At 38.3% G+C, this 26,272-nt stretch overlaps 1 protein-coding gene across 1 annotated transcript in view; it reads right to left on the bottom strand.

Moving 5' to 3' along the window:
- The window catches only part of AKAP6 (A-kinase anchoring protein 6), a 353,091-nt gene that overhangs the window by 307,012 nt on the left and 19,807 nt on the right, over window positions 1–26,272 (bottom strand). Inside the window, exon 2 of the mRNA XM_063090114.1 lies at window positions 1,117–1,297. Coding sequence (XP_062946184.1) covers window positions 1,117–1,297 — 181 coding nt within the window. The remainder of the gene's footprint in view (window positions 1–1,116; window positions 1,298–26,272) is intronic.

Here is a 26,272-nt window from a genome sequence, read left to right as displayed (position 1 = left end):
CTTTTATTTTTAATCTCTTAAGCCTCAGACCGTGACCCTTGTCCCCAGAAAATCTTTTCCCACCAAAGGCACAACTTAATATCCAATATATCTAATAGGCCACCCCCAAATCCCACCACACAGACATCCTTCTAAGGCTTCTTGTGATCATATACATATACACTCTATGATAACGAAAAGACAGTTTTTGTTGCTGAGAAATTTATGCAGTTATGCAATATCAGTGAATCCGAATTTAAGAACCTGACATGCAAAAAAAGAACCTCAAAACATAAATTGTGACTTCCTATTGATTTTATAAACATATTTCTTAAACATCATCAGCTCTCCAAGTATGTTTTAAATCATTCCAATTACAAAACCCCATTTACACATGTGTTTCAGGAACATGTCTGTCACATGATATGAGGTATACATATAAGTTTGTATAAATACTGGATTAAATAACCCACTCAGGTGGAAGTTTCATAGCATCATTTACAGCATTTATATACTTATTTTATGTGCCAAACACATGGAAGCCAAAACTAAATTCAATGCTTTACAATGTGGATAAGACAGGAATAAGAAGAGCAGCAACACTGCAGCATTTTATGCTAACTACACTGATATGGGCACAAACAGTAGAGTAAGTGAGGTGACTTGGAAAAGAGCAGTGTTGACGTCCATCTTAGTCTGAAAATAAAAGCCAGACCCTATTAGCCAGATTTAAAACACGAAAACCATATGTTCTGGAATACACTAAGAGGCTTAACATATTCTCCCATCGTTTCCCACAAATATAAAAGCCTGCTTTTTGGAGCTAGAATAAGGAAAATAAAACAGAAAAAGAGGAAGGTAAATTTTAAAGAGACATTATACCACACTCCAGATAAATAACACTGTGTGAACTCCTCCAGTCTCCCTTACATCCTAGAATATGAGTGCACTTGAGTAACGACTGTTTGAAGACGTGTCTTTGGCGTATTGTCTAGCTAGGGAGTGAAACAGGGCCCACCAGTACTGGCATGCTGTGTGCAGGAGAGACACTTGAGACTTGCATGCCCAGCTCTGGAATGGGACAGTGTAATGACCTCTGTCTGTCTTATCAAGAATGCCACATAAACAACAGCCTACCTGAACTGCACAGCAAGAAGAGGTCCAAAGTGCGGTGGGCTCCTACACAGACTGCTACAATTTTGTGTCCCTCAGCCAAGCTGTCCGCTTCTGTCAGTTGCTCCACCACCACCAGACAGGTTGAGAGCAGGGCAAAGAAAGCCCCGATCTTGTGACTCAAGTCGATCTGGTTTTTACCCGGCTGTCACCGGTTAACCACCTTTACAAACAGAATCTAAAACACAACATCTGACTTTCTTTCCATACCTGAACACTTAAAGGCTTTAGGCCTAACTACCTAGAGGCTAGTTATGAACTGTAACTATAGTAAGGTTTCAAATCCTCAGTCACTCAGCTCCCACACTGCTAACTGGAATTTCATTCCACATGTGCCCCTCACAATTAGCAGGGTTATTTTAGGCACTGACCTAAGTTCCCGGAGAATGTAAGCTGATGGCAAAGGGATGTCTAATGTGTCAGTTGCTTGGTTACAATAGAAAGCTCATATGTGAAGCTTACAATCTGTGTGCAGTGCTTCCTCAACACCCCACTACATGGGTTCTTGCTTAGCTGAGAAGAAACACTGAAATTATACACCTATCTTTAAATACGCATAGAGAGCTTAGACCCATCATGAAAAAACACAGAGCAGTTACAGAAAAGTAGAGATTGTCAGAGAGTGACAGAATTTAAGAGTGGCATGCAAGTAACTTGGACAGCTGTTTTATAAAACAATTTTAAATTCTAATTGGCAGTATCCAGTCACATAGTGCTCATCGTTCCACAAGAAGTCCCAGTAAGGTGAACTAACTGCCCTGAATCTTACCAAGATTACGCATTCCCTTCTAAGCTCTCATAGAGAAAGCTATAAATACAAAAATACTCCAAACATTTTTCATAATTAGGAAAGTTAGTTCCCCTCTACAATTTGATACTTATCTACTAATGACACTAAGTCATGCTATTTCTGATAAAGTACCCCACCTACTGGCTAATATGACTGTTTTGTAGATACATATCTCAGCAGAGAAATAACCAGAAAAGAAACAGTGAAAGGAAACTGCACGGTGCCTCCTTACCAGAAAGTTCCTCCATGCCAGCTCTGAGCATTCTGACTCCCAGAAGCCACATGGGATAAAATTACAAGGCTTCTAACTTCCCCACCAACCCCTACTCACGGTTTCCACAAATGTCAGAACACCAGGAGAGAGCTAGAATTCCTGGGTCAGGAGGGGAGAGAGGGGGCACACAAATTAGATATAAAAAAGAATCGCTCAGGGTTGGAGATTTGCTGAGAACTACTGGTAGAAAGAATGAGTCAAATCTTATTTTCAGAGAAGTTTAAGTAAAAAGGTGAATAAATCTGTTGGGAATGGTTAGCCATGGTCTCCTGAAAGAGGGAGAGCCAAAACAGACAAAGTCTGAAAGTCCCTTCTCTTCCCTTTACTTCCGCTCTCTCAGACTTCTTGACAAGCACTCTGTGGTCACCTCCTCTGGAAGCCTCACGACTCCCCTTGCTTGGCTTAATGTCCCCTCCTCAGTGCTCCCAGGCTCTGCCTCTGCCTGACACATTAATTCTCTCTACCTCTTTCCTCACTCCCCAAACAGGGAACTCTAGTCGGCAGTTGCTGTGCCAGGTTCATCTCTGCAGAGCTTGTTTCAAACAGTACTGGGCCCTTAGCAGATGTCAATGAACGTTTGCTGAATGAATGGATTCTGCAATGTTATGGAATCACCAGAGCACAGGTGACCTTCTTCTGGGTTCGACAGGCCACCCCCACCCAACTCCCATTCTCCTGAGATTGTTAGCTCAGGACGGCCAGCAGTTCTGAGGTAGCACGGTGGCTGGCACGCAGCCTCTGTTATAAAACACATTATAAAACTCGAGTATCTCTGAAGGAGCAAACGAATGAACCAACCACATGTTGAATCTTTAGTAAGAGTGTGCCTTAGCGTCCAATCCCAGCTCCAATCTTAAATCAGGCATGCTCAAGTCAGTCAGTTCCAAAGATAAGAATGAATCTACCTTCCCTGAGCCAAAAGGCTTTTTTCACACAATTCCCTAACATACAATTACCTTTTTTCTCCACCACCAAAATCCCACTTTCTGCAAGCTGAGGTTCTTCCATTTGTGATGATAACACAGAAAGGAAAGACACATCCAGCAGTCAAAGCTAACTCATAATGTGGATTAATCACAGATCACATTGGCTATAAACTGGTGACACTTTAACCTTCTAATTCTTTGCATATCTTTCAAGAATAAGGAAAAAGCACATTTTCTATTAGTAGCGGTGAAGCATCTGGATCACTGGAATATCTCTTAGAAGTTATTTTTTTCATCACTGTTTTTAATCTATATTTGATAGCATAGCCTGTGGCAATTTTTTTTTTTTTTTTTTTTTTTTTTTTAGGAGAGAGAGAGATATAACCCCAGTTCTGTGGTCAGTTAAATCCTGGCAGAAAAAAAAAGGAACATGTACTTCACAGGGTCCTATTTTTAATTCTCATTTAAATAGCTGTCAGCTCTTGCCAGCACAAAAGAAGAAAGATGACAAAATCAAGACAAGATTTTTCTGACCAGAAACAAGGATTAATATCAGTCTGGAAAGCTATGCTTATTTGAGAATTTACAGATTCCTCAGAGAATTTAAGAAACATCCAAACATAATTTTCCATAAATCTGCCACGCACCAAAAGTATATACATATATAGTATCCAAATAGAGGCAGTTGACAGCTATAAGAAAGATTCTTCTAAGATTCCTATAAGGGAAATCTATTTCTTTAATGACTCCCATTGTGAAATATATTCATTCATTTAAATAGAAATTCATTTGTTTGTTTAATATTCACTATATATTAGGCTCTGCTCAGCTGTCAGAATTTTAAAAATGAAAAGAACATGGCCCCTGTCTTCAAGGAATTTTGACTCTGTAAGTTCTCAGATACACAGATAAAGAATTACAATGTAGTTTGAGAAGTGTAGTGATATCTGCAGACGGTGTCATGAGAATGGGAAAGAGAGGAGAGGCACCCAACCCAGAGTAGAGAGAGAAGCAAGCCAGTTAGAGGCGCTGAGGCAAAGCAAAGTTCTAAAAAAGAAGTAAGAGGGAGCCAGACATGGGCTAGGGGAGAAGGCTTTCCAGGAAGAAAAAGCATCATGAGAGAAGACCTGGAGGAAGAGTAGTACGAGATCTTTTGTTGAGGGAGCTGAGAACACCTCAGTATGAGAAAAGCCTAGGATGCAAGGGTGAGACTGAGCAGAGAGGCAAGAGATGGTACTGGAGAATAAAATAACCCCTCACACTTCAGGCCAGCCCAGAGGAAGGCATGTCTAGGATCAGGGCTTGCAGTGCATCTTAATCCTGAGGGGCTTCTGCAGGCCTTTTAGGGGTGGAAGACTTCAAGGAAAATAATTCAGTTAAGTCATGATTTAGTTTCCCATTTGAATCATGAATCAGTGCAGATAAAATCAATTGTTGCTACATAAAAACTGCATAACTGATGTTCGATATTACTCTCTATATAATATTTACAATCCAGTATGGGTGTTGCTATAAAGATAAGCTACATTTTTAAAAGCACATGCAATACATATTAAGGCAATGATTCAGAATCACAAAGTCATTGGAGTTGGAAATCCTCGGGTTCAATTTCCTCTTATTGTAGAGAAGGAAACTAAAGTCCAGAGAGGTTGTCATTTATTCCAGTCACATGCTAGAAAGAGGCTGCCCCTGTACACGGAGGGGTCTCTGAGTATCCTACAGTACACCTTGCCTGCCTTCAGTATCTGCTTCAGGAGGGAATATGTATAATATAAGTATAATTTTATCCTATGGGTTCTAGAGAGCCATTGTTGGATTTTAAGCACAATATCAAAAGCTTGGGTGAGATTTGTGTTTTAGAAGGGTCTTTCCTTGTATTGATAGGGGAGTGAGAATAAGAGTCTGCAATAACTCAAAGGATGATGATAGTTGGACCTAAGCAAAGTAGTAGGGATGGAAAGCAGAGAACAAATTATTATAGAAACAGTAGGTAGATGTAATCGACAGGATTTGGCAACCTGTTGGACATAGTGGGTGAAGAGGCAAAGGAGCTGAGGATGAGTAGCTCCTCATTTCCTGGCATGAGTAACCAAGTAACCCAGGAGGAAGCATCTGGTGGGGTGCACATGACACATTTTGGGAGAAAAGAGAGGCCACCTAGCTTTTGAGAAAATCAGAATTAAGCTGAGATTGGTGGAGTGACACATGCCATGCCAGATCACCTTCACACCTCTTGTAATATTAAATGGCTTTCTTGGTATTTGAAGTAGCTTGTGTTAGCTTTGTTTCTCTTAGAGGCATAAACATAAAATTATGATCACTGTACCCTGAGAATACTATTGCACTCTAACAGTATCTTAAATTGCCATTTTATATTGTTCCTTGATTTCTATTTCTGTTTATGGCAGACTAGCTTATGCAGATCAATCACCTCACTGAGAACAACTAGACAAGCTGGACAGAAAAGAATCAGTTGAAAGCATCAGAGAGTTAACAAGGCGGCAGAAATTTGAGAGCCTAAGATCCCACAGAGAATGAAAGTTCAGAGAGGTAAGATTTGTGGCACTGTTTTCCCCATCAAGGACTTTGCAGATTTGTAAGCAGAGCCTAGAGGTTGAGAAGCTCAGATCAACTAGCAGTCTTCAGTGCTGGAGGGACAAAAACTGGAGCTCACAACCCACCAAGGAGGAGGTGCCCTGGTAAAATCTGGGCTCTTGGAGAGGATTTCTAAAAGACCACTCCAGAGAAGTAGGAGCAAACCAGAAATAGACTGGTCCTCACAAGATGAAAACAGCAGTAACCAAAAAGTGATAATATTTCATGACCAAGTTGGATTAATTCATTCTGGGAAAGCAAGGTTTCACATTTGAAAAAAGAAATATTTTTAATCATATGATGATCTCAATAGATTCAGAAGAAAAGCATTTGGTAAATAGGCAGCATCCATAGATAAACTTCATAAACATATTTTGAGCAAAAGAAGCCAGACACAAAAGGATATATCTAGCATAATTGCATTTATTTGAAGCATAAAAGCAGACAAACTAAACTATGTTATTTAGAGATGTTTACAGGGGCAGTAAAACTATGAAGCAAGGAAACAACGATGACAAGGTCAGAAAGTTGGTTACTTCTGAAAGGATGAAGGGCGTGTGATCAGAAAGTAGTATGCAGGGTATTTCTAAGTTCCTAGCAAAGTTCTATTTTTCTTTTTTAATCTAAGTATTTCTAGAACAGGTGCTTGCTTTAAAGTTTTTTTTAGTTTAAAAGCATTACGTACACACATATTTAATTTAAAACATGAATTTAAAAACATGAAAAAGGAAATACAAGACTTGAACAAAGAAGCAGACTATTTTCATTAGATTAAAAGACTCAAAATTATGAAGACGTCAGTTCTCCCTAAATTCTTCTCTAAATATAACATAATCCTAATAAAAACATCAACAGAATTTTATTTGGGACTAAACAAGTAGATTATAAAATTTAGGTGGGAAAATAAGCTACAAAGGCACAAAATTTTTGAAAATATTGTTACTTTCACAATTTTCCTTTTAATTGGAGCTGGGGATAGAGACAAGACCAGTCAGATAGCTATTAAACACATTATAAAACTATAATACATAAAGCAGTGTGGTACTTCTACATGGTAAATAGGTAAATGGAACAAAATATAAAGCTAGAAATGAAAATGTAATAAAGATGGCATCAGTGGAGAAAAGATGATTTATCCAATAAATGATATTGGAACACTAAGATAATCTTTGGTTAAAAACCACACTTATATACCTATGTTTTAAAAATGTACATCAGGAGAAATTCCCAAAGAATAAAGATTTAAATGTAAAATTCAAAACTTAAAAGTATTGGAAGAAAATTCCTAGGAAAATTGTTTATAATCTCAGAATGAGGAAAAGAAAAAGTATGACACAAAACCTACAAGAGAAAAATATCAACAAACTCTACTACAAAAATTTTGCATTTCTATTTGAAATATAAAATGCCAAAAATAGAATTAAAAATGAATGGCAAACCAAGAAAAGTATTTGTGGATGTTCACATCATTTTCTACAAATCAACAAGTAAAACAGTAACAACTCAAAAAAGTTTACAGAAAAGGTATTAATATAAAGATTACGCAAGAGGAAATACAAGTATCTTTTAAATTTATGAGAAGATATTCAACCTCACTTGTAATAAGCGAATTGAAAATTAAAACCACATTGAAATGCCATTTTTCACCTATCAGACCAGAAACATTAATTAAAATATTGATGAGGATGTGTTGAAAGAGGCATGCTCATATCTCGCTGGGCGAGAATGTAAATTAGTACAAGATTTATGAAAAACAATTTGGTAGTATCTACCAAAATTACCAATACAAGTTACACATACTTTGGCCCAGCAAATGACAATTCTAAAGATTTTTTTCTATAGATACGGGTATATTCACATGATAGAAGATGACATTTCAAAGTTATTCACTGCAGCACTGGAAATAACATAAATGTTCATTAATAGAGGACTGATGAAACTGAACTATGCAGTTGTTAAAAAGAATAAGATAACTCTTAATACTCTGATTTGGGATGTTTTTGGAGATGTATTGCTGGTGAAAAAGACAATATGCAATACATTTGTGTAAGAGGTGCAGCATTTACATGAAAATGAAATATGAATAATTCATTTATTCATAAATATTACTTGAACATATTTTCTGTGCCAAGCGCTTTTTTAGGCCCTTAGAATATAGCAGAGAACAAAACAGGAAAAGAGAGACAGTAAGTAAATAAAATACAGCATGTGTCAGATAGTGTTAAGTGCTGGAATAGAGAGTGCTAGCGTGGTAGTGGGATCCTGCTTTATATAGAGGGGTCAGTATGAAATCTCTGACAAGGTGATATTTGAACAGAGGCCTAAAGGAAATGAGGGTTGAGACAGGAAGATGTCTGGGGGGAGTGTGTCCCAGGAAGTCAGAAGAGCAAGTGCAAAGATTCTTGCTAAGACTCTTGCAAAGACACTTGGAAAGAGTGAGAGTAGGCTTAGTGTATCCAGGGAAAGGCTAAACAGAACTGAATAAAGGGGAAAGTGTAGGAAATATAGCCTGAAAGGCTGGCAGTGAGAAGGGAGAGACAGATCACACAGAGCCATTGCAGGGACTTCAGGCTTTTATTCTGAGATGGGAAACCACTGGAGGATGTCGCGGGTTGGTTTCCTGGGAAGCAGACTCTAAAATGGAAATTAGTGTGCAGGAAGTTTATTAGGGATTGCTCTTGGGATGACCTTCTGAGGAAGGGAAAGGAAGAAAGCAAGGTTGGGGAAAGTTGGGCTGTAATACAGTCTCAACTAATGCGTCACTCCATCCCTGACACTGATATGGCCCTTCAAATTGTTCCAAGTTGGAATAAAGTTCTGACCTTTATAGCCCCCATGACAATGAGTCCTTAAATATGGGATAAAAACTGAGATCACAGTGAGATCATCAAAGGGTGGGAGAAGAGGAATTGGAAACAATAATTGGAGCCAGTTTTTCAAGGATTACTGCTGTAAGGGGAGCAAAGAAATTGGGTGGAACCTGGAAAGGAATGTTCAAGTCAAGGAAGAGTTTCTCATCTTTCAGGCCGGGACATGCTACAGCTTGTCTGTGCACTGAAGAGAATGATGCCATTTGTATTTGCTCTGGAAGGATATATGTGAAACTGACAGCAATGATTGCCTCTGGACAGGGGAACTCCGAGGCAGGAGAACAATGGTAAGGGGAAGTGTTCTTTTCAGTGTTTACCATTTTGTTTACTGTCTTTGGAATTATACATCTTTCCATGTATTATCTAATCACAAAACAATCAATAAGTAAAATTGAAGAGATAAAATAGATAGTTATATATGGATGCAGAGTTCTCCTCTGATGTGTCTTCCACCTCATTTGGCTCTCTCTCTGAGGACATTGAGTCCACCTTTTATCCTTGTCACCCATGGGCGGTTAGCTTCGCTGGCTGCTGCTGCTTCACATCTTGCCTCCAGTTGGAGCTTGGAATTTTACTCCTCACTACTCACTTACTTAATCCTTCAGTCATCTGTTTAGCAGAAGGACCTTCATATCCCTGACATCTATTCCATAGTTTCAACAGAACTGAGCATGATGTCTTCCTGACAAACTTCATGGCAATCACACAGGGACTTGGCTTGTGGGCACACTCATGTGTGTGAGTATGTGTGTGTGTGATGCTTCTTGGCAACAACATTCACTGATTTTGGCTGTTAATCATTTAATAAGAAAGCTAAAAACTCCATACATGGCAAATGCTCAGCAGATGCCTTTGCTCTGAGTGAGTCTTACAGTTTGTTTTTGACACTTAGGCCAGATGCCCACTAGGTCTGTCAAGCTATGTGAAAGATTCACTGAGGAGGCTAAACCCCAGCCACGCAATGCCTAGTCACAGGAGGATCTAAGATTCTCTAATCATCCTAGCTACATTTATATAGTGCTTATATGTCCGGGCATCATTCTAAGCATTTCACAGATACCATCTAATTTAATGCTCATTGCAGTCCTATGAGGTAGATGCTATTATTATGACCATCACTTCACAGAAGAGGAAAACGAGGCACAGTGACCTGCCTCATGCAGCCGTTAAGAAGTGAAGCTGGAATCTGAACCCAAACAGTTGGGCTGCAAGAATCAACTCTCTTAACCACCACTCTAAATTGCCTTTCAGTTGTAGCAAGATTGCTATAAATAAAACTGCTTTGCCACTGAAAAGATCAGGCTAAATCTGATTTTTGAGACCAAAGTATTAATTATGTGACAAGGCATTTTTGCAAGTCTGTGATACAACACTACTCTTAGAATCGCAGCACTAAATTAGTTTGTCAAGATAGACACTCACACACATATGGAGGCCAAGCTGCCTCTGAACCAAGCTTCAACCACCAGCCTCAAGCACTGCTTGGGAGAACTGTGAACCCCACCCACAGCTTCCCTCTGCAGTTGCCTCTGCTTTTATGCATTGCTCCTCTCTCTTATGGATCTCTCTCTTATTTTTCCCACTATGATTAGAAAGACCTTCAACTTGGGTCCCAGTGTCTAAGGCTTTTAATCTTTATCTGACGCAAGTACAATATGCCTAGATAAGAGTCTATGTATGAGAAACAAGGCTAAAATCTAGTAGGAGACCCACATTGCAATACAAACATCTCAATACAATGCATCTTTGAGAATAAGTCACATAAGGAAGATTCAACTCAAACCTCTTCCAGCCCCCATTTGCTATTTGCTCTTGTCTAGTAGGGTCTGAGATGGCTTTGGGAGCTCCCGAATAAAGAGGCACTACGCATCTCTCCAGGCCTCTCAATCCTATCTAAGGAATAGCTTCTGCGGACCCACCCTCCTGCCCCAGCCTTCTGTTGATAACCCTTTTAAAAATGACTCACTGTGAGAATGGTAAGTGCATGAGGTTAGAATTTTTGTCAGTTTAATTCACTTCTATACCCAGAACTGTGTCTGACATATGGTAAGTGCTCAATAAATATTTGTTGAATTGATAAATACTATACAACAACCTAGAAAATATACCATAGAAAAATGTTTTAAGAATAATACATTAAACGTTTGTTTTTGAGCAGAAACAGGAAAATTTAAAGGCACCAAATGAATAATAATTATAATATTGTATAAGTACTGCTAGTTAAAAGTGGCCTTAAAACATTTTTATGGGTAGTTAAAAGAGCTAGAAATTACTTCTGGCTGCAGACTCTGCTCATCAGATTCTGATGTCAGGATGCACATGAGCGGGTTGGTTGTATGCTAGAGCTGCAAACAGAAGCTGGTTCTGCTTGATCCTCCAAATTGAGAAAATCCACAAGATGCTTCTTCTGAAGGTTTGCTCTTCATAGAATTATCAATATACACCTGCCATCAGTCCTTCAAGACACCTTGCCCAAATGTCACCATCAAAGAGCTGACAACAAAAACATTCACTAAAAAATGATGAATTGGGGGGAGGCCTGAATCGTATGCAGTCTATGTGAAGGCAGAATGGTTTAGTAATTAGGAGAGCAGATTCTAGAGACAGCCTGAAGGTCAGTCTTAGCATTACTATTAACAACTGTGGGTCCTTGGGAGAGAAACTTGTGCCTCAGTTCCTTCATCTGTTAAGTGAATTAGGACTAGGACCCACATCACAGGGTGAGAATGAAAAGTGACAGAGCATGCAAAGTACCTGACAGCAGCAAGTCTTGAATAAAGATTCACCATGGTCGTTACGCATTCAAGAACAAGGGAGAGTAAGTATAAAAGAGCACTACACTGAGATGTCCATTCCTTTGATCATCAGGCAGTAGTTCTATGTGTTCATTTCCAGAGAGAAAATTTTAAAAAATATACTTCCTGTTTCTCAAATAAAAATATAAAATTGAGAATAAACAAGGGAGAGCTGCGGCAGTGAACAAACGTGCACTTCTTTCCCAAATGAGTGCAAGGTTAAAGTTTTCACGTTTTGCCAAAAATTGGTAGACTTCCTATTCTTCGAAGCAAAGAGCATATAAACAAATTTGTAGAAATTTAACACAGAGATCTGGAATCAGAACAAATTTTGAAAAATGAGCGAAGTGCAAATATCAAACAGAATTTTTAAAATAAATGCAAGATCAAGTGAAGTGAAAATGTATTCTGCTAAGGAAACTTAAATCTTCCTCCCTCGGGGAGAGGAGCTAGTTTCCTGCAACACGCAATCCCTATTTCTTTCATGTGTCCGTGAACTATAAGCCAGCGCCACCTGGAATTTAGTTTGCTTACAAATAAACTTGTCAGTTTACCTCAAAACCTTTCTTCTCTCTACAGATAATTCTAATTTAGGATCAGACTCAGTCACTCAGCTCTTTCATCAGAGAACTTGTACTGTATGTAGAGGTTGAACCATGTGAAACCACCTATATTCAACTGCCTTGACCTACAAAAACAGCAGTTCCATATGGTTCAGCTTTGTTTGTTGTAAGCTGGAGGGATGTGGTCTTGGTGGTGTTGGGGAGGCAAAGAAGTCGATGGCTAAGAACACATTTATTTCCTGTTAATGAATTTTTACTTCATCTCCTCGAAGTTGTCACATCACAACACCAAGCACTTGTTAAGGAATTGCAACCCCTTTATATGTAAGGAATTAAATTCTTAGCACTGATGAAAAAAGGGATGCTCACTTTGACAGCAGCAGTAGATCTATGATCCACCTAAGAAGGTGTAAGGAAGTGTAACCACTAACCACATGAAGGAAACAATGGCTTCCTGCCTACTGTGCTGGGATGAAAGCCACATGTGTGACAGATGAACAAGTTATTCTGAGAAACAAGACCGGGCAATTATCTACCATTTAAAGCACTACACTTTCAGTCCCCTCCCCATAATCCACACACTTCGAATGAACCTTGCCCAGGCAGACTTACTAAATAGTTGGGAAATGCTTGGATTATGAACCTACAGGAATGCAAGGAGCAAGGAGCAAGCAGCTCACCCCACCGAATAGGCATTTCAAGCTCTTTGTCCTCCATCCCTCTCTCTTCTCGTCTCTTTCTGCTTTGCAATTCTCAGTAGAGTGTGACATTTGACTCATTCTGAGAGTGAACACTATATTTTCTGGCTTTCCTAATTTGAAAACCAGATGGCCCCTTCACTGACCCCAGGGAAGAGGAAAAACAACTTGTTATCAACAATTTCATTTGGCTTCCACTTTTCATTTTCTAGTTTTCAAACACAGAATTCCATTATTACCTGTTATACATGCACCCTGGAAACAGCGGGAGCAGCCTGTGAAGCAGGCTGCTGGCACACCACTGCCTCTAAGGACCAAGCCTCATTTTCTCCTAGCTTCACCCCTGGTCTCTGTCCCTATCACCACAAAAAGCAAAATAAAATTCTAAACTGTGTTATATTGGAATTATTGTTTCAAAATTTGCAGTAAGAAAACTGTGGGTCAATCTTAGAGAAAGTAAATGCAGAACATAGATTTTCCACATTGCACCTCCAGCATTCCACAGGGATTTATACGCAGGCAAATAGGTGTCTGGGGGGAGCTTCTGGGCTCAACTTTAATCATTCTGAGAAAGAAACAGTCCAACAACCAGTTTGAACTGGATTTTCACTCTCTGTAACCCATGTGGCATTCCAAACATTTCTAAGCATTAGGATTACATCATTTTCTCTTTTTTTCCTTTAATACAAACAGCCATTATATTCCATTTTCACGACCTTTAAGTTCCCAATATCAAATTACCCAGCTGTTGTTTCAGTCTCTCTCAGTTGCTAAGAGATGGAGATGGTGGCAGACCAGACCAATTTTCCTCAACATAGAATTGCAAGTTGACATAAGAGGGAACTAAATTCAGCCAAAGCACAATGAACCCAACAGTTGGCAGCCAGGCTGTGTGTCTTTTCACAGCTGCAGGAGACAGTTGGTTCAGAGATCCTCCTGCCATCTCTCTGCCAACAGCACTGCCATGTTTTCGTGCATTCTCCAAAGTGCCTCTCAGCAAAGAGAGGCATTGCCATTTGCATTACTGGAATCAGTCTTCTGTAATATTGCCTCTCCTAGAATTAAATTCCATGGCTGAAGACCACGATCTTTTCTGAGCCAAGCCCGCCTTTAATAATAACAATAGAGAAAACACTTGGAGTGAGTGCTGTGGGCAGCATCTACACACTTGCTCCCTCCACCCCGCCTTCTGATCGAGGCACTTATTTCCCCAGCTGCCAGGAGTGTTTGCTGCTTATTGCTCTCAGCTGAGACCCTCCCTGGGAATTGCTCTCAGCTGTATCACGCAAGGTCACGCCCTTCCCTGGAAGCTTTCCACATCCAACGCCCGCTCAATGGGAGGGGGTGTAATTCCTGGGGGCATGGAGCAGCCTCTTTGCAGTCTGGGTAGGAGTGGTTATGGCCTCTCTTATAGCTGCACCGAGGTTCAGTTCCTCTCTCTGCTTGATTCGACTTCCCTCCTCTCTCAGACGTGCTTTTTCTAGGGCTCACCACCCTCCACACACAAAAAAAGTACCAAAAAAAAAAAAAAAAACCTCCAGCATGCAGATCTCAAAGCCTCAGAATCTGCTTCTTGGGAGCCCAACCTATGACAAAAAGAAAATTCTCAAACCTCTCATTTCTTTTACAGAACAATCCATTAGGCTTCTGTATATTGAAGTCTGAAAGAAATCTCATAAGGACTATTTTTCTTGGTTTATTCATAACTGTGCCAGCACAAGAGTCATAACCCAGAGGGCATGCTTGACACGCTGCAGCCTCTGAAGTGAAACAACACAAGGTCCAGTGTCTCATTCTCATCCGAACTCCCGTCCCGGAGCAATGTCAACAAAATTACTCTAAAATGAAGGTAAATGAGACAGGTAACAAAATATAAAGACACTTTAGAGCCAGGATGAAGGTGTGGGTGTCAATTAAGGCTAATTGTGCAATGAAGACATTAACTGCAGCCTTGATGGGGAGTATAGAATTCCATCTACCCAAACTGGGTGAGAGAATGTTGAGTTTACAATAAAAATTGAATAAAGGTATAATACACTCAGGGGACAGGGAATGCACTGGGTTGTGAAACTAAGTCCCAGCTGATAGCCATGGACTTGGATTTCCCTGCCAGCAAGGAAGACAAACTATAAGAAGGTTCAGCATGGTTAGTCTGCAGCTTAGGATATGTTCTGGTCCACAGTGTCTTATCTCTACGTCTGTCCATAAATGGATTACACAACTGGTAATGGATCAAATAACTTCTGATTTCTTTAGTTGAGTGACTATAAAACCCTAGGAAAACATATAAATATAAATATAGAAATGATGATGTAAACCTAATTCATGGTTCTTTGTGCTGAATTTAGTAATAAGTTTTGTGATTATGAAGATAATCTCTGTGATTTAAAATTTTGGAAACATTTTAAAGAATCTGAAATATAACATTGCCTTGAAGTTTTAATTTGAGATGTTTAATAGATATCATCCAATGAAGGTAAGAATTTGATTAATTTTGTAGTGTAAAAGAACCTGGTTTATTGTAGTTATCAATTTGGTTTATTACATTTTCTAACTTCATAGAAATATTTAGCTTAGGTTTCTAAGTCTATCCTATTGTGCATTCTAATATATTTGAGATCATTAGATTAAATGTCTTAGGAAATTAAATTTGTGGACATTAATTTGTTAAACCTACGAACTAATCGAACATTAACCAAAAAACATAGGCTGTGACTGCTGTTTTTGTAGTAAACTTGCTAGATTTATAATAGAAGAAAGAGATGGGTAAGATAAAATTAAGATTTAAGAAAAACCAAGGATTAAAATTTCCAACTTTAATAATAATACAAGCTCTAAGTGCTCCTTTCTACTTCAGTTGTCAGGAATTATTTAAGCCTCACCTATTGTCTGTTCAAACTATGTTTTTCTCTATTACAGTAAATTTAAATATTTAGTTACTGTTTGCATACCCTAAAATTTCAGAGTTGGCAATTTTCCTCTCAGCTGCTTTAAATGGTTCGCTGATAATGTTATCCTGGAGATGAAGCTGACAGATCCAGTAGGAAAGGACTATGCGTTCTTTGTTCACTGGCTGATGTGAGCCCCAACAAGAGCAGTGATACAATTTATGTGAAATAAGCCATGAGTCAGGGAAGAAAATTGCATAATCTTTTCTGAGAATAAAATATTGTAAATTCAAAATTGTAATGAAACTTTTTAGTCTTGGTTTGACTGATGTTCAGTCTTTGGGGGTGGGGGTTTAAAACCTCTAAAACAGTGCTTCTCAAATTTTCATGTGCATCGGAGTCACCTGGGGATCTTGTTTCTTGTTAAAATGGAAGATGTCCTTGGGGACGGTGGGGAAGGAGACAAAGATCCTGCTTTTCCTAACGGATCCCAGGTGTTCCTAAGCTTCCAGTCGTCCACGGATCACTTGAGCAGCAAAGCTCTAAGCATCAATACCCCAGTTGATGTTTTATGGCTTTTTTAGAGGTAAAGATTCTGTCAAGGGTGGTGGGAAGGGAGTAATGGTATATAAGTGCTAACCAAAGACCTAACATGGCATCATTTTATATTAGTAATTATATTTGGAGGAATTGATGTTTTGCCATTTAAAGATTTATTTGTTGAAAGAACAACTTAAAGTAAATAAGCAATTTCCCAACATCTATAGGTTATTAAGAAATAAAAAGACATTAGACTTGAAAAGTGATAAAATATGTCATATGAATGTCAATAAATATATCAGTTCCAATCATTAGGTAACTGAGGGCATAATCCTTCATTTTGGAGACAGATATAATGCAATCTGTATTTCATAATTTAGAAACATCTTTAAGAGGCATTTTTTTTTTTGGCTGATAGGCCAAGTGATAGTTTCTTTTAATTAGCTAAGCAAGGAAAGATTGGAAAGATGTAAAAAGCTTGTTTCTCTATCAGCACTAGGTGGTGCTACAATACAATTAAATGGTAAATGGATAGCAACTACCTTCCTTTGCCAGGATTCAATTAATGATTTAATTAATCACTAAGTCTTGCCTACTTGCTTTCAGATCAAGATCAAAACTGCCTTGAGTTTATTCTACACAGTACTAGACATGTTTAAAAAGTTTACTACTACTAAGAAATGCTAGGAATCTACTGGTAGTTTAATATGTCACATAACCTGGCAGGGTTTTTTAAATGTATGAGCATTTGTGTGCAAATGTGTTTTTTAATTCTTCTTACATGACTTGGGGGCATGTTGCTGGTCACAAAGTTCGTTATACACTGGCATAAAAAGGAGGCTGTGAAAATCTCCTTCCTTGGAGATTGCTTACGGGCAACACAATACCCGCTGTTGCTTTCCACAGGCCTGCTTCAAAGCAAGTTGATGAACTTTACCAGGCAATATCTAGAAATTATTTCCTGGCACAAGATCTCATGGCAGGACAGCAAGGCACTTCCCCAAAGCTGCATTAGTTCTCACAGTAAATCCCATGAGTCAGGGAGAAGTGAGAAAACAGGAGGGATCAGCAATTTTCTAGTGGAATGCCTAGCTAATACCTCTTCCAACAGTGTCACTACAGAGTTTAGGACGATCTGTTTTTCACATTCCACTAAGCAGAGATTAATTTGGACTAAACCTACCTATTATTCATATCTTATTAAGAATCACTTGAAACGAACACCTAATATCAGTACCCTAGAAATAATGATGTTGATGAAGGTGGTATAGGATTGTTGGAGCGAAGGGAGCAAGTCCAACTAGAATGCAGGACATCACAGGACTGACAAGTTTTTGGAGGTGGTTGTGGTAATGATAGTGCTTTGATCAGGAGAAAACAATGTGAGGGTCTGGAGTACACAGGAAAGAGAATGAAGGGACAAAGATGGGAGGTGGGAGGACAACAAAATAGACAATTGTTCCTTGGTATCCAGGGGGGAGTGGTTCCAGGACCCCAAGGATACCAAAATCTGCAGATGTCAAAATCTTGTATACAAAATGGCATAATATTAGCATATAACCTACACACATCCTTCTGTATACTTTAAATCATCCCTAGATTACTTATTATAATACCTAATACAATGCCTACATATCACTTCATAGTACTGTGTGTGGCAAATTCAAGTTTTGTTTTTTGGAACTTTGTGAAATTATTTTTTTCCAAGTATTTTCTATCCACGGTTGGTTGAATCCACAGATGTGTAACCCATGGATATGGAGGGAGGGCCGACTGACGCAAAAACAAAAGTCCTGTTTTGCAGTTTTGTGTTAAGTAATGGTAGCACAGATGTATGAACTAGCAGAGACCCTTCCTAACACTTGATCTAAGCAAGAGAGGCAACATCCAACAATATCCTGTGTAGTGGATTGGATTATATCCCCCCAAAATTCACTGAAGCTTAAATTTTGTCCAAGTTTCATATATTGGAAGCTTAATCCCCACTGTAACTGTTGAGGGTGGGGAGTCCTATTATAGTAATTGAAAGGTGGGGCCTTGAAGAGGTGATTGGATTGTAGGACCATGCCCAGCGAATGGATTAAAGGTGGTCATTGGGGGCGTGGTCCTGAGGGCTTTAAAAGTAGAGAGAGGAGAATCTGTCTCTCTTTGCACGCTCTCTCTCTCTCTCTCCCTCTCTCTCTCCCTCTCCCTCTCCCTCTCCCTCTCCCTCCCTCTCTCCCTCTCTCCCTCTCTCCCTCTCTCCCTCTCTCCCTCTCTCCCTCTCTCCCTCTCCTTCCACCCTCTTGCAATGTGACACCCCTGGGTTACTGTCATCACCACCACAGGGTCTTTGGACTTTGCAGCCTCAGAAACTGTAAGCAATAAATTTCATTTTTTTAATCACCCAGTTTCAGGGTGATAAGCAATAGAAATGGACTAATACACCCTGCAAGCACAGGCTGCCTAAGCACAAAACTCTAAACTTGAATTAACAAGGTTCCTTGCCTCAAGGAGCTCCCAATCTAGTGTTTCTGTGCTATATTAACAGAAGTGGGCTAACCTTCACTACATGAAAGAGCAAGACATTGTCTCATATGCCTTTGGTGTATTTATTTCCCAAATACGGAAAGCAAGAGATGGAAAACTAAGTCCAACAGCTCAAAAGACATAGAGTAAGGAATATTTTGGGCATGTAACTAACTCTGCTGAGTATGTAATTTCATTTCCTCTTCACTGATGTCATCAGTAAATATTAATAGAGTATTCACTGTGCTCAGGGTGCCAGTGTTCCTCTCAATTTTTGAGTAGAAAAATCACAAGTCTTTGTAGTTTCCAAAGGCTATTGTCTGTGTCCTATCTTAGGACGACCTCATGAGAGTTTCCTCTGCTGGATCAGTTTATCTAACTCATCTGAGTCCATCTCTTTGAAAGGGAGGTGATCCTTAGGGTGAAAATGAGGGAGGAGGATGATATCGACAGCACAGCCAGGAAGACAAGGGCTATAAAGCAGTTGGAAGTCCCTTGAAGGATCAAGCAAGGACTAGAAAGAAAAGGAAACATGGAAGGGAGGAAAGGTGAAAACAGAAGGAAGTAGAAAATTAAAGCAGATAAAGCTAGGAAAAAATGAACATTTAATGACAGGAGGAGAGAAATGGAGAGGTGAGCCCTGAATGTAAGGTGAGGAAAAGATTGGAGGTCTTGTTGCAAGGTAAAAAGTGTGATTCTGTAGGAGTCAAAGATCAACTTGGGATTCTGAGCAGTTCCACACCAAGGATCAGAACACTGGGAAGAGATACCCAAACCACCGAAGAAAAGAACCATCTCTGCTTTTTAAGACAGCATGGTTTAGACAAGCAGAATGAAGACATAGTGTCAGAGATGTAGTTACATGTCCAGGAACCGATGATCACCTCTCTAAGACCCCATTTCTTGTCATGAGAGTGACCATGCTTTTGGTGCAGGTTTGTAAAAAAAAAAAATCTTATCTGAATGTTAGTGATTCTATCTTTTAAACTTTATTATGAAAATTTTCAAACATGCAAATGCAGAAAGAACAAGATTATGCACTGCCAGGTACTCGTCACCCAGGGATAACAGTCATCACCCCTTGGCCAGTCTTGCTTCACATGTTCCCACCCACTCCCCTGACCTCAAATTCTACTGAAGCAAATCCTAGACATCCTTTATGTCACCTAAATAATATTTCAATATGTATTGCTAAAGACAAGAACTCTTCTTTTCTAAACACATCCATAATACTATTATACTTGCACAAAAATTAATTTCTTAATATTGTCAAATATCCAATCGGTGCCCATATTTCCTCAATTTTCCTATGTATCTTGTTTTTACAGCTTATATTTTGAATCAGGATCCAAACAAGACCTACACACTGATCGGTTAATTTGTTTCTTATATCTCTTTTAATCTATAGGCTTCCTCTCTCTCTCCCTCTTTCCTGGAAATTTTGTCGAAGAAAATAGGGTTGTTTGTTCTGTGTAGCTTCACACAGTCTGGGTTTTGCTAACTGCAAGCCCATGGCATTATTTAACACATTCCTCTTTTTTCCATGTTTCTTGGAAATTGATAGATCTAGAGGCTTGATTATATTCAGGATTCTTTTTCTTTTGGCAAAACTAATTCATGGATGGTATCGTGAAGTTTTGTCAGGCGTTGCATATGGTTGTCTTTATTTTTGTGATTATATCAGCCAATGATAATCACTGCCAACAGTCCTTACATGGATGTTTTTCCAGTCATTTTGAGTACTTAACATATATTCTCCAGGCGAATCCTCAGTAACCACTCATGGAAACAATATATCCTAATTTCTTGCAAGTTTGTCTGTGGCCTTTATACTTGACGTTGAATTTGGCTGAGTCCTTAGCTCCTATTTTCCCTCCCCGAGTATCCTAAATTTGTTACTTTGTTATCTTCTGGGAAAAAAAATCTGACAAAAAATTCTGGTGACAATCTGATATTCTTTCCCTTATTAATGACTTGGTTGTTTAGCCTGGATGACCCTAGAATTTTTTTCTTCTTTTATTTTTCCTTTTTATGGCCCAATAGTTTTTAGTTTTCTGGGTAGACTTTTTTCCTCATATGCGTAGTGCATTTCCAATGTATAATTTTAAATCATTAAATTTATTTCAGGAATGTTTTCACAAAGTAGAGATATTCGTATTTGCTCTATTCCACTGTTTCGGTTTTCTTTCTTGAGGATTCCTATCAAGCTTGTGTTGAATCTCCTTGGCAATCTGCCTTTATATATCACTTTTTTCTCAAATTTTTTTTGTCTCTTTATTTTTTTTACTGAGGTGTAGTCTACATATAGTAGAATTCACCCTTTATAAGAGTACAGTTTGGCAAACATTGGCAAATGTAAACAGTAGTATGACTAAGATATACAACATTTCCATTACCCTGCAAAATTTCTCTCACGTCTTTTTGCAGTTAATTGCCTCCCCCTCACCCACATATACATGCTTCCGTCTCCAGCAACCACTGATCTGTTTTCCGTCCCCATATTTTGCCTTTTTTAGGATGTCATTTAAATGAAATCACACAGCATATAGTCTTATGTCTGATTTATTTCATATAGCATACTGCTGTGGAGATTTATTCATGTTGTTGCATTTATAAGTACTTCATTCTTTTTATTGCTAAGTAGTTCTCCTTTATAAATAAAATTTTCTTAATCTTTTCACCAACTGATGGGTATTTGGTTCATTTCCAGTTTGGGGCTATTATAAGTAAATCTTTTCTTCTCTCCATATTCTATTTTTCTTAAGGTATTACCTGTCGTGTTTACTTGCCTTAGTGTTTCTTCTTTCTAGTAGTCTTTATTCCTGAAATTATTTTTCTTTGTAATTCTAATTCTTTTCTGAGTTTTTTCACCTCTGTTTTAAAATCTCCCTTCTCTTCAATTATCATATTTCTGGGTTTTTCTAATTCTGATTCATGTTTTTATTCCATAGCTTCTATCATTTTCTTAATTACTTTTGGGAATATTAAATATCATTTTCATATGTTTTATAGGCATATGTTTCTGGCATGCTTTCATTGTCTGTAAAGATGTTATTTTGTTCCTTACTCTTTTTCAAAAAATAATAATTTAATATGGTAATTGACATTTTCTGTTGCTCATTTTCTTCATTACTATTATGGCTACTAATAATACTTTTAGGGACATTTGCAATTACAGATAATACAGGAAAACTTCCTAAGAAAAGAATATACAAAACTAAGTATAGCATCAGTGACACATATAATTACATAGCTTCTGTCATCTGTAAAAAGTAGGTAACATTATTACTGTCCATAAATTTCATAGTCAGTATTTATCCTTACTTTACTGAAGAAGAAACTGATACACAAAAATTTAAAAGCTTCTTCAAGTTTACGGCAAGACAATATTACAACTGTAAGCTCCTAATTATCAGACTATACAAAGGTACTTCAAAAAGTTCATGGAAAAATGGAATTAAAATGTGATATGGATTTTTCCATGAATTTTTTGAAGACCACTTGTATATAAAGATGTACATAATTGGAACAATGATCCTTCTCCTAACCCAAAGTATTTTTTTTCTAAGTAGAATAGGTAGATTTTTCCTCTGCTGTAGGTTCCTTTTTTAAAAATGAAAGCAAATTTGAAATATTTCTGACTGCTAATACTGCTTTGGAGTGGGAAAAGAGTTGCCACCTTGAACAAGTTAACTTTATTTTATATACTTATCTGTATTTACCAAGGCTTTTCATTCATGCTAATGTGCTATCAAGTAGGCAAGTGAAATAAATGTGACCTTGGTCATTGGGGAATACCTGTTGCAAAACCAATGGAATCCCTAAATGGCAAAGTACATAATTGTGAGTTGCTGAAATGATGTCCGGGTCAGCCTGGCAAAGTTAGGGGAAGGAGGTCTCAGGCAAGCGAACAGAAGGGAAATGTTTAAATTCTCTATTTTGGTGAAACATGGGTCCCAATTATATAATTAAAGTTTGTGGCCTCTGAACAGAGATGAAAATGCCAACAGGAAGAGTTCAGAAATTTCATGTGTGTGGCACAGGTGGAAGCACGTGGTCCAGAGGCCGGGCCCTGTCTGCACAGCTTCACCAGGCGCCTGACCTCTGTCAGGATGTCAGCCCCGGCAGCACACGGGAGGAATTTCCAGTGTGGTCATGACACAAGTATCTTTCTGTTTGGTTTCACTCTCTCATCTAGCACTGTGCTGAAGTACTGAAGTTGATCCTAGATTAAAAAGGAGCTTGAGGTTTTTTGAGTTCTGCCTGCCGCAGCACATTGCTGAGTATGACAGGGAGGGAATGCTCTCACCATATTTTCTATATCAAGAACTCTAAGTTATCCAAGGCAAGTTTCTAATTCTGACCTCCCTCTACTCCACATCAGGGCCATGTGAGGGCCAAACAGTGAAGCAGATAAAATAGGATGCAGAATCCTCATAACCTCTGGATGCTGCTAAAAGTGCCTGTTGCCAGGGGAGCTTCACACCTTCCCCTCCCCAAACTTGATCAAAACTTACCTTTTCTATATCAGATTTCCTCAGGCCCTACTCGGTAGATGGTAAGCTCCTTTCAGTAGACAAATTCAGTGGTTCTCCAACTTTGTCCTCACCAAGAAACCTCTTTTGTTAGCTTTCTCATTATATCCAATTCCTTTCTACAATAAACCCCATGCTTTGAAAGATTGTAGCTGTTGGACAATTTATTCAGAAATTATTACTTTCTTTTTCCATGTTTTTCCTTTTATCAATGACAAGGTAACTGCTGCTCAGAGCTTCCTGACCAATATGAGATAAGAGGCGTTAGTGACCTCATGGACTTGACAGAATTTTAGACAAAAGCCAAAAAAGAAATGTCAGTCTGTGAAGCCATCAGGCATTCTGAAGTTTCAAAAGTAGTTTCAAAAATATCATGTATTTGGTTATCACACGTTGAAGATCACTGGTTTTTTTCATATTAAATTATTTCTCCTAAGGTGTATTATTCCCTCTTCTTGGGTAAGATAATATCTTTTCTTTGATTACAATGCATGTAATTATCAGCACTAAAGAAGTAGCAAGTTCTTTAAGAGCTATATTTCAGGCCCATGGACATGACCCAGTTCTCAGAGTCTGATCATGACCAGCCCTATCGGCCACCCACAGATATGAGACAATTTAAGATACCTATTTTGAGGCAGATATTTTGACCCAGCCATTTGACGAAACATTATTGAACCACAATATAAGCTTCATTGATTTAGATTCCACCTGCACCAAAATTATTTCTTTCAACTTGAGAGCATAATTTCATTTAAAAGGCTTGCTATCAGCTACATATTTTTGTTATCTGACAATGAGACAAAAAAAAAATCTTGCATGTGTACTTCACATTTGTATTTGGTGATTTGTTTAAATAGTATTATAGCTTTTTACTCAGTACTTTGGGTTTTGTAAAAAAAAAAAAAAAAAAAACAATTTTGATCTCTACTTTTTGTTCTTTTTGAAGTCAAAATTAAGCTACATTTCTACTTTTTTCTTCATTTTTGAAAAATTTGCCAAATTAAATGTGATGGCATTAAGGACATTCCAAGTACTACAGGACTGCTCAGCATTAAAATTAAATCGTGGTGAATGTTGCTTTGCATACAAATGGCACTGTGATAGTTTTTAGACCAACTTCCATGAGTCCTATCAGCATTAGCACTACTATTGTACCTGCTTTATAATCAAATATACTCATGCATTTATCAAATTTTAAGCACTTCTAAACTTTTGAAAAGCATGTGTATCTGCCCTTTTATGCATTTGCTCCTCCACCACTAAAAAAGCAGAAGCAAATAAACAAAACACGTTCAGCTCTTAAAAAAATTGCCAGGTAAAGGTTAGAACCAAATCCTTTCTTCTATCCCTACTCTCATCAAGTGGCAACTCTAGTATGTTCTTCTTTGGTCAATCACCTTCTCCCACCAACCCATTTTATCTAGACAGATGCACAGTCAGTCAGTAAACTCAGTCACTTGTTTAGGATTTGTACTTCATGTACTTCCAAAGTAGGTTTGGAGCAGGTTACAAGTATTATGTAATTTAAAAACATGGCAACTGATAAAAACAGATCACAGTAGATCTCCTGGAGATAAAGGGGACAGGGACTGCAAGGTTTACCATATTTTTTTCCCCTACCATTAACATCAAAAAGGAAAATCTTGAAGTGAGTTAATTTTCCTCTAAAAAAAGGGGGGAGAGGGCAAGCAAATTTATTTGCAAATTTATTTTCAATCAAGGGTTTCTTGGAATTTTGAGTAAACCATGCTTGATGACAAGTTAGCAAATACAACTTGATGTAATCCCATTTGTCTATTTTTGCTTTTGTTGCTTGTGCTTTTGAGGTCTTACCCAAAAAATCCTTGCCCAGTATTCCACTGTATAATTCTCATATCCACATCATCACACTATCCAACCGCTGCATATTAAAAAAAACAAACACAAAACCAACTTTTTTAATTGAAACATAATTGATTGTACATGTCTGTGGAGTACAGCATTGAATATCAATACCTGTGTGCAATATGTGATGCTCAAATCAGGATAATTAGTGTATTCAACATTACACAACATGATCATTTTTTGTGGCCCTTTACAAATTTCTCTGTAATCCTCCTCCACCTCCCCCTTTCGCACCTCTGGTAACCTCAGCACAAACCAACATTTAAATGAATAAAAGAAAGAAAATAATTTAACATAAGGAAGCGCTTAGGTTGGGGAAAACAACCCTATCCATTCCAAATCTATAATTATCTGCCTTTTAAAATTATATAGCAAAAGAAAAATCTTAAATTAAAAAAACAAAACTCTTTAAACACCTAGAAATGTGTATTATCTGCATGTTTTCATGTCATGGAAAAATCAAAATTTTTACTGTAATTTATCTTCCTGTTGGTCTGCTCCAGCAAACTATTACTCCTTGCCTTTTATCACCTCGTTTTTTTACATCTTGCTAGTTGAAAATATCAGCAAGTGCAAGATCAAGTATTGCTGTGCATGTAAGGCCCTGCAGCATAGCACAGGAGTCAGTCATGGCCACATGAAAAGCTATGCTATGCCCAGAAACCTTGCCAGCCTTTGGTTCCTGTCAAAGGACAAGCATTCTCGGTTGCATTCCAGCACATGACTTGCTGGAGGGGTTCTGCCCTTTCTAAGTTTAAGAGTTCTACTGCTTCTTAGAAGACCTCAATGCAAAGAAACAGGCCATCAATCTTAATTTCTCTAAGTTATTTTTTGCTAGCAGCTATTGGACATTCAAAAAATGCCAGTGAAAAGAGAGATCCTGAGAGGGGCAACTGGGAATAGACACTCAGGGAAAGGACTTTGAAGGCATGTTCGGACAGTGCTGGGAGGAATTGGCCATCTGGTTGGTTTTACAGGCTGGACCAAATCTCCTGCATAACTTGAGGCTGTTTATACTCATGGTGTCTTATGTCAAGTCATAAAGTGATTAAAGTTCAGAGATGAGCTAAAGACAGAGACTCTGAGATCTTCACCAAAAAATTTGTTTCTAAGGAATACTGTCTAACTTGGATGCCATTCATGAAAACAGATTTGATTTGGCTTAAAGAGTCAGTTTGAAAATTCTATAATCACTACAGGAATTTCAAGTGGCTAGTAAGAATTTGGCAGCCTCGCTTTCAAATGGCCCAC

The sequence above is a fragment of the Cynocephalus volans genome, chromosome 3, assembly GCF_027409185.1.
Source record: "Cynocephalus volans isolate mCynVol1 chromosome 3, mCynVol1.pri, whole genome shotgun sequence".
NCBI lineage: Eukaryota > Metazoa > Chordata > Mammalia > Dermoptera > Cynocephalidae > Cynocephalus > Cynocephalus volans.
The sequence above is the reverse complement of the archived record's forward strand: the minus strand, read 5'-3'. Positions and strand labels throughout refer to the sequence as shown.